We start from the raw sequence: 8,843 nt of genomic DNA, 5'->3' as shown, positions 1-8,843 counted from the left end.
TATATACATGCATTTGTACACATATGTAGCCTTTTCCAAATAAAAATTGGACAGGGCCACTTGATTTGGCTTGTGTTTGTCAGAGCATACAGTTCCTTGTTGGACTTGTCAGGTGATTTGCATGTGTTTGCATCTGTTCAATAGTTCAGTTCCATTTTCCATATGAACGATGTGTGTCTATAAATATATTTTCCTAATACAAAGGAGACTGCATTGTTCGTACACCAGCACTTGTCTCTGACACACTCACCAAGTTCCATTTCCAGCTTGAATTCCATGTTATTCAGTGTCACGTCACAGAACCAGGGTCGTCGAGCAAAATTATGTTGTAGTCGAATGCCGGCCCATTTCACTGAGCGGCTCTAAATCAACTCCGTATAAAGAAGCAACATGTGGAAAGGTTTGTGGAGTTTCCTTCATGAGGTGCAGGGGAAGAGAGTCAATGTCAGAGTGGCCGGTAGGTGTGTATGTGAGCCTGACACCGGGGACAATGGTGGTGGATGTTCCTTAAATTCTTCTGGAAGAAAGGGATCAGACAGCAGCCTGCTACACACCTGACAGGAAGAGAGAACATGATGTCTGAGGCTCAGGGTTCAAACTGAAACTTTTGCAACAGCAGTGTCTTTAACTACTTAGACTGTAAGAGGAGAGGGTAGATATCACTCTCATTTCTGTCCTTCAACCATGAACCTGGCTCTTTTTAAGTTTTACAATCAATCTTGCCTATTTGCAGCCAGCGATGGGGGGTGGAGCTGCAGCATCGAGGTTGAGACGTGCTCGACCAATCGTGAGTCAGTCTGAGCTGTCAATCATCACATTTCTCCCCCTTTTTAAAGCAAATAAAACCAAACTCCTCAACAACTTTGAGAAAAAGTGATTTCCCACGTACTAGCCTGGATTTCTGACCAAGGCTTCACTTTTGGGGGGCGGTCAAGTCTTCCATCTTTGCAACTACTGATCTTACTTCCTGCAAAAACTGCAACTGTTCAGTTGTAACTTTAAGACGCTAATGTTTTAGTGCTGCAGTCTAGCAAGGTTAAAAAAGAAAGTTGGCTACCCAATCGAGGCCCACAAACAACACAGCAGACACGTTATGTCGCTGTGTGTGGTGTGGGTTACTGTACAGACGACCTCGTTACAGGATGGACAGCGGGTGAAGTCTGACATCGAACCCAGGCTTTCCACTAAGAGAGACAGAGATTACACTGTTATTAGCCCTAATAGAAAGCAGGATATTTAAATACATGATATATATACATATGGTACATGTGTACTTTGAGTATATCTGTAAAACCCACCTGGAACGAGGGGTGGGGGGGTGGGGGATGTTTCTGCCTCGGGAGTAGTTTTTACACTCTGCTTCACTGTGGTGTTCCCCTGTGTCAGCTGAGAAGGTGGCAGCGTGTAGATCCCTCCATAGGGCGTCTCAGTTTTATAAATAGTTGGACATTCATCCTGTTGACCTGATAGAGAAAAACAGTGACAGTATAGATGCAGTAAGAACTAGAGGGACACTCAGGGAACTCAAACCTAAACCTAGACTCTCTGTCTCGCAATGTTAAAGAAAGTAAAACAAAAATCCAATCCAAAGATAAAAAGTTAATGGTTCTTCTTTAGCCCATATTCCGTCTTTCCACCAAATTTTGATCAAACCGGTTCAGTAGTTTTTGCATAATCCGAATAAAAGACACACGGACGACAATGAAATCATGAATCAACTGATCAGATTTTGAAAAAACTTGGTGGAAGGACACGGTGTCAGAGAGAAGCCCATTACACTTTGATGCGCAGCAATATTTTACAAAGAAGAAAACTGTATTTATTTATTTATATCTGTGACATTTTTTCTCCTTCATAAAAAAAAGCCCTGTGAGAGAACTGTTTTTATTTATTTATGCTGATTTCATTTTTGTTCAATATAAAAAAGTATTTCTTAGTTCATTTATATTTTTTGTCCATCATGAAAAAAACCATGCTATATAACAGTTTTATTTTTTTATTTATTTATTGACTTACTTATATTTATGACATTTTTGTCCTTCATAAAACATAAGATAATAGAACTGTTTATATTAATTTGTTTATTCATTTATTGATGTAAATGTATGTTATTTATTGTCTTTCATAAAATGCATTGAGAGGAAATGATTAGATATTTTTTGTCCTTCAAAGAAAAGTCTCTGAGAAATCTGTATTTTTTTTACTTTCATCTGTTTATAACTGTGTCACTTTGTCATATTTTTCATTTTAAAAAGTCCTGTGGAAAAAAATCCTGCGAGAAAACTGTATTTAATTATTTATTGGTAAAAAAAAATTAATTTTTTGACCTTCCTTTAAAAGCCCTGTGAGAAAATTGTATTTATATTCTTGTTTTATGTATTTATACCTATTCATACCTAGTCTTTTTTTTGTCATTTCTAAAAAAAACTCTGTAATTAAACATTATTAATTCAATCATTTATTCAAACTTATGTCATGTTTTGTCCTATATATAAAATCCCTGTGAGAAAGCTGTGTTTATTTATTTATTTGAATATTGAACGTACCTCCGTCTGCTGTGAGGGTGAAGTTCTGCATCTGCATCTCCAGCTGCTCCTTTTTAAGCTGCAGCTCCTGCAGCTCCTCCTGAACTTTCTCCAGCTCACACACTTCACCACTCTCCTCACCAGTCACTGAAGTGGAGACGTAAATGTCAGTTGTGACTTATTATTGTACATCTACAAATAGGAAGTTATGGATAAAAACTGTTCTCAGATAACTTATAAAGCTAATAAAAAGTAGAATTATATAAAACCTGACACATGCATATCTCATGTATAATTTCTGTCAATCTTAATAAAAACATTTTTATTTCAATTGACTTTCAGTCCAATTTTATAAAATGACTAACTTGAAAAAAAAACAAAAAACATTCTAAAGTACAAATTCTGATTTAGATTCATTTTATATTTAAAACTGGTGGTAAAGGAAGTGAAAAAAGAAACAACTTGCTGCAGTGAGCAGCTGTTTATCACCAGGTATAAACAGGACAGAGAGGAGAAAAACAATAGTGCTGCACAAAATTATTTTGTGAGGCTCTGCAAAAATGTTAATCCTAACGAGTCTAATAATTATTCAAAATGTTATTCTGTGAAAGCCAAACTGTCCCATGTCAACAGATCACAAGCTAATTGGATTGAAGTATTTTTATTTTTTAATGATCACATTAAGAAGCTGACTCACTTGTCGTGTCACTTTTACATCCTGCAGTCTTCTTCAGGTGCTGCATCTTCTGCAGCACCACTTGTCTGCTGTAAAGCTTCTGTATTCGGGACTCCATGAGCTTCAGCTGCAGGAGGCCGCTCGCAGGCTCCGGGGTCTCCTGGTTGGATTCAGGCTCAGGTTCCTCTTGCGGCTCTGAATTGACGTCTGTGTTCAGCATCTCGTTGAGTGTCTGAGTGAAAGAGGGAAAGAGCTCTAGCTGCTGCTCTGGACTCTCCTTCTCTCCTTCACGACTCTCCATCATTAATCAAGGAGTCGACTGAATGGGTGTTAAAACAAAGTGCTGAAACTCCCACTGAGGTGAAGCTCAAAAATAGAATCTGAATCCAGGCTCATCCTTCTGGAAAAAGTTGAAGCCTCATAGAAAATCAGTCTTGAATTCGGAAAAAAACACAACAAATCCAAAGCATTGCGAGAAAGACTCATGTGAACGACATAGGGAGGTATCAGCTGCCGATACTGACAGTGTTGGTAACAGATCTTTGTTTATGGCTGACAGTAGCTTTTGAATAATGTAAACAGTGCACACATAAACGGCTGTCTAACTTTAAAACATGCAAATGTGGTGACGTGGTGAAAGCAGCTCTCAAGTAACAGCACCAACAAAGACAGAGAAAAAATTGGAATAAAATGGGTTGATTGTTGTTTGCATATGTTCCCATGCAGGCCACTGTCAATCTTTAAATATCTGCGCAAACCTGACAATTTCATACACGTTTGCATTCGTATTCTTGCAAAACATAAACAAACATCTTGTTGAAGATGAAAATGACCAAATAAAAAAAGAAATATGATTCTGCAAACACTTGTCAGTCTGCAGACTACGTCACTGAGCTGTGACGAGCAACTATAGCCTCCAGAAACCCTCGGAAAGGATTTGGACGCAGTTTGTGCTGATAATAGTTTTAAAGGTCTCAATCCGAACAGACGTCATCTTATCCTGTATTGTTCGTAAAAAGAAAAAAAAAAGGATAAACCCTGTGGAGTTTAGTAGCACACAGCGTTCCAGCTCGTTCAGCTGTGAAATGTGGGAGTTGGCCCCACGTGACAGTAGCCAGCCATCGTAGCATCAATAAGGCCTGGAGCCAGTTTATAACATCAGCAGAGCAGGTGATGTCCGACCCATATTCCACACACACACACACACACACACACACACACACACACACACACACACACACACACACACACACACACACACACACACACACACACACACACACACTGAATCACTCCATACTTGTACAGTCGGCTACAGTGACAGTAAAGGCCAACAGTAATTTCATGTGCACACAGATAAGGAGTGTATTTCATAAGCGTTATCTTTGACCTCATTTTAATTTCCCATGCATCTTTTCATATTGTGCTACAGTGTGATAAGGTGTCATCAACTACCTGTTTCTTGGCATTTCCATGGCACAGTGGAGGTTATGTGGGTCAACACGCCCAGCGCGAGGACACACAGATGTCACACTGAGGAGTGGAAGACACTAGGATTATACAGTTTTATATTTTACTGTGCTTTAAAGGTACAGTGTGTCGAATTTTGTGATATATAGAGTTGAAGTTGCATGTTGCAGCTGAATACCCTTCACCCTCCCCTTCCAGATATGACAAAGAACGTGTGGTGGACTTCAGTTTTTCATAAAACCTCAAAAGTTTGTTCAGTTTGAACTAATGTAAAAAACATGGCGGCCTCCGTAGAGAGGGTCCCCTCCATGTAAATATCAAGTATTTAAATATAAAGGGCCTTTTCTGGGCTAAAGAAAACTACAATTCATACAATTTAGATGAACTAGTGAAAACATCATGAGAATTATTCTACATGAAGTTTCTGCCAATAGTTCCCTTTCACCTAAATCTTACACACTGGACCTTTAAAAGCCAAAGAAGAAAACTAAATAGTGTTGTTCTAACAACCGACCACTAGATGTCAAGGTGGTACGCTGAAGGAGCGATCTGGTGTTCAGAGGATTATGTCCTCAGTTTACAAGGCTGACGTCACCCGTCCTGCAGACCCATCCATCCATCCATCCATCGCTGCATCCATCCACCCATCCATCCATCCATCCATCAACCCATCCATCGCTGCATCCATCCATCCCTGCATCCATCCATCAACCCATCCATCGCTGCATCCATCAATCTATTCATGTAATATTAGTGTTTAATCATTTATTTCTCTCTTTTTTTTTATTCTTTCAGTTTTTAGACTCATTCTTACACACACTATATCTACTCTACACACACACACACACACACACACACACACACACACACACACACACACACACACACACACACACACACACACACACACACACACAAACACACACACACACACACACAAACACACCTACTCTACTTTCTCAGCTTCTCATCTGACAGGTGTGTGTGTGTGTAAGAAGCAGATCAAATAACAGTAAACTCTCCACCTGTTAGCGTATTACTCACCAGTACAGGATATATGCAGTCACTGATGGTAAACCAGCATCATTATTAATCAAAACAGTTCCCACACAATGTTATCACTGGAAAGGTTACTTCAAGGTCAAAGCAGAACTTGCTCCCACTGATCTCACAGGTTTTTAAATCATGTTCACACATTCTTCCCCTTCGCTTCACTTTACATATTTTATACGCATGTATGTTGTTTATAGTCCCTTTTCTTTAGTATCTGTTTCATATGTGCTGAATGTAAATATCAAGTTATAAAATATCTTTTGCTTTTTCTCCGCTGTGTTGAATCAAAAATGTAAATATAAAAATAATTGATTTCAATCACAAAAAGAAGCTGGAAGTATAACGAACTGAGCCGTAAGACAATCAATAAGATAACAAATTAACCTGCTACACTTTTGTATAATTCTAATATATTTTAGAATCTCACAGAGGTGAAAAATCAATGAAAAATAATTAACTGTATTATTCAAAGCAGCAAATCAATATATTTATATTAATTGTAATACAAACCCCCCACAGAGAACAAGCTAAATACAGAGCATTTCAATTTCTGATGTGTGCAAGCTTCCCAAAACTAAACAACAGAAAATGTTAGCAACAAGATAAGAGCAAACTTTTTACCCAGGAGTTAGTGGAGTTAGTGAGTGGATGCTACTCCAGGCTAATGATGCTGTGTATCTAAACATGTTCAAAACATCGACTGTGCTGCAGGTTCATAGCTGCAAATTAAAATATAACTACATCTAAAGTCCCTGTCCACTGTGACAAGACCCAAAATGACAGAAACAATCTTTTGTCATAACTTTTTTGTTGACTCTTGTCCCATTCGTTAATGTGGAGAAGGCAGAATTCATGACAAATTGCAGCCAGCCACTAGGGGGCGAACAAGAAACTTTGGCTTCACTTTTTGGAAGTAGTCATGTTGAACATCTCATTAAACAGTGTGTGAGCTCGCATGTTTTCCAGCAGCAACAGTAATAAGCTTGTAAACAAGATTTACACAGCATATAGTGTATATAATATATATAGTGTGACATCACTGTGCTGTGGCTTAGTTCAGTTTGCTGCTGCTGTGCAGGATAGACAGTAGATATGGACACACTCTGCTGTCCAGTGTCCATGAGGCAGCATGTGTGGGTCGCTCTGGGTCTCACTGATGATGACACGGAGCTGCTCAGAGGATTGCGTCATACCCGGATTAGCGTGTGTTAGTTTGTGTGTGTTTGTGTATTCATGTGTTTCTTACACTTATGAGGACCAAACTGGAACCCATGTCGGTCAGGGATGTCTTTTAATTCACAATTTAAACATATTTTTACCAAAACATCCATCTAATCTTTGTTTTTTATTGTTACCTTGTTGCATTAATTAATATTTTACAGATTTATTGCAGTATTTAGTAGAAGATGCTTTTTTTTAATTCTACATTCTCATAGTTAGCGTCTGTGTCATTCGCTTCACAAAACGGATGATAACATTTGAACTGCAGTCGTGCGTTACTCGTCACTGTTTTTGTTTAGGCTCAGTTAAGACTAGACGAGCAGGAATAAACAAAATCATTGACGAGATTCACAATTTTCGGTATGACAACATGGCTGAGAGTGTGTGTGTGTGTGTGTGTGTTCATGTTCTCTTGTCAAAACTAGACCATTGTTAAACCACTTCCTGTGCAGCACTTTGCAGCTGGATTCACACTGAGTAACAGGAGGGGAATTTGAAAGCACACACACACATTAGCACACACACAGCAGTTAGTTTTTGTCATGTCTCGAACACGCTGCCTGAAATGATGTCAAAACACAGAATCCCCTCCCCCCATTTCTTTCGGCCAGACAGACGAGATCATTGCACCACTCAGGCAGATCTGAGGAAGGAACAGAGACGTGTGTTTGTGTGAGGGGACGAGTAAGACACATAAAAAGAGGTGAAAAGAGGGAGGGGTAGAGGTGGAAAGCGGGACAGGAGAGGGGCTGCCAGGCGTGCTGCCAGCATGCAGCGCCGATATAAAAAATGATGTCTGCAGCTGCAGCAACAGACGAGCGAGGACGAATCCGGTTCTGCATCAGAGACACTACATCACATTTCCCCACTGACGCAGGCCTATCTGCACACGAGTTATACTCACACACACACACACATATTGCTGCTGTAAATCAGCTGTTGCAACAAGACGGTTATGTAATAGAACTTCACTTTAAATCTGCCAGCAGCACGGATCAGCAGTTAAACACAGATATTAAAGCAACACGCCACCTCATTGTTATTTGTGCCTGGGAACAACAACGATGTATCACAGTGACAAATCACAAGCGTGCACATTCATTTCTCTCAGGTGGATTGATGGGTCAATGCATCTGCAGCCACTTCACCTGCAGACCGTGTGCGTTTTTACATGCGTCAGTGGCCGACATCCCCGGTGGCTGGCTGCAGTGTAGATCATAAACCCCTCACTCTTCCATGATATAATGGGCTTGTTTGTGAGTTTTAGATTATGTCACCTTTGGGCAGAGCAAGGCTAACTGTTTCCCTTTGTTTTTGTGCTAAGCTAGGCTAATTGGTCATAAACCTTGACTCCTCCATGTTAGCAAGTTGCAAGTAATTTTTATTTAAAGATGGTAGTTCTTATCACACTGGTGTATGTTGAAGTTTTAATTTTTCTGATAAGTTTTGTTACAATAAGTAATTTGATGCAATGAAAACATATATATATATATATATATGTCAAACAAGCTTTGTCCTGGCCTAGTGGTTAAGATGTATGAAATGTTAACTGTACTCTGAACCTTAGAATAGATGCAAACTGTCCTAAAAGAATAGACACAATCTGCCAAGCTACTTGCAGAGAAATAAAGGGATAAACTGTATTCAAAATACACTTTTGTGAAATAATATTTGTTTCTTTCACTCATATGTCTATATGTCATTAGTCAGTTGGCATTTTTTATGTTATGGTTACTTTTAACACGCCTATTTTATGACTCATTCTTCTGCTAATAACTCAATTATTGTGTATCATACAGTATGATTGCACATGTAAGTGCTGCATGTGTCTATACACCTAATTTTTGCATGATCTTATTTTTCTTTGATGTTCTCTGCCGTTGCTTTGCTCACTGCAA

At 39.1% G+C, this 8,843-nt stretch overlaps 1 protein-coding gene across 1 annotated transcript; it reads right to left on the bottom strand.

Annotated features, from left to right (window-relative positions):
• Positions 1-413: 413 nt before the first annotated feature.
• LOC138406038 (uncharacterized) lies at positions 414-3,679 on the bottom strand. The gene is made up of 5 exons (XM_069517490.1): positions 3,223-3,679; positions 2,547-2,672; positions 1,299-1,463; positions 1,058-1,184; positions 414-554 (listed from the first exon to the last, which is right to left on the bottom strand). Exons 1-5 carry the CDS (start codon positions 3,503-3,505, stop codon positions 446-448), a joined length of 810 nt encoding a protein of 269 aa, XP_069373591.1. The 5' UTR covers positions 3,506-3,679; the 3' UTR covers positions 414-445.
• Between the last annotated feature and the right edge of the window lie 5,164 nt (positions 3,680-8,843).

This window comes from Paralichthys olivaceus, chromosome 21, assembly GCF_024713975.1.
Source record: "Paralichthys olivaceus isolate ysfri-2021 chromosome 21, ASM2471397v2, whole genome shotgun sequence".
NCBI classification, from domain to species: Eukaryota; Metazoa; Chordata; class Actinopteri; order Pleuronectiformes; family Paralichthyidae; genus Paralichthys; species Paralichthys olivaceus.
Note: the sequence above shows the minus strand (reverse complement) of the source record. Positions and strands in the feature narration are given on the sequence as shown.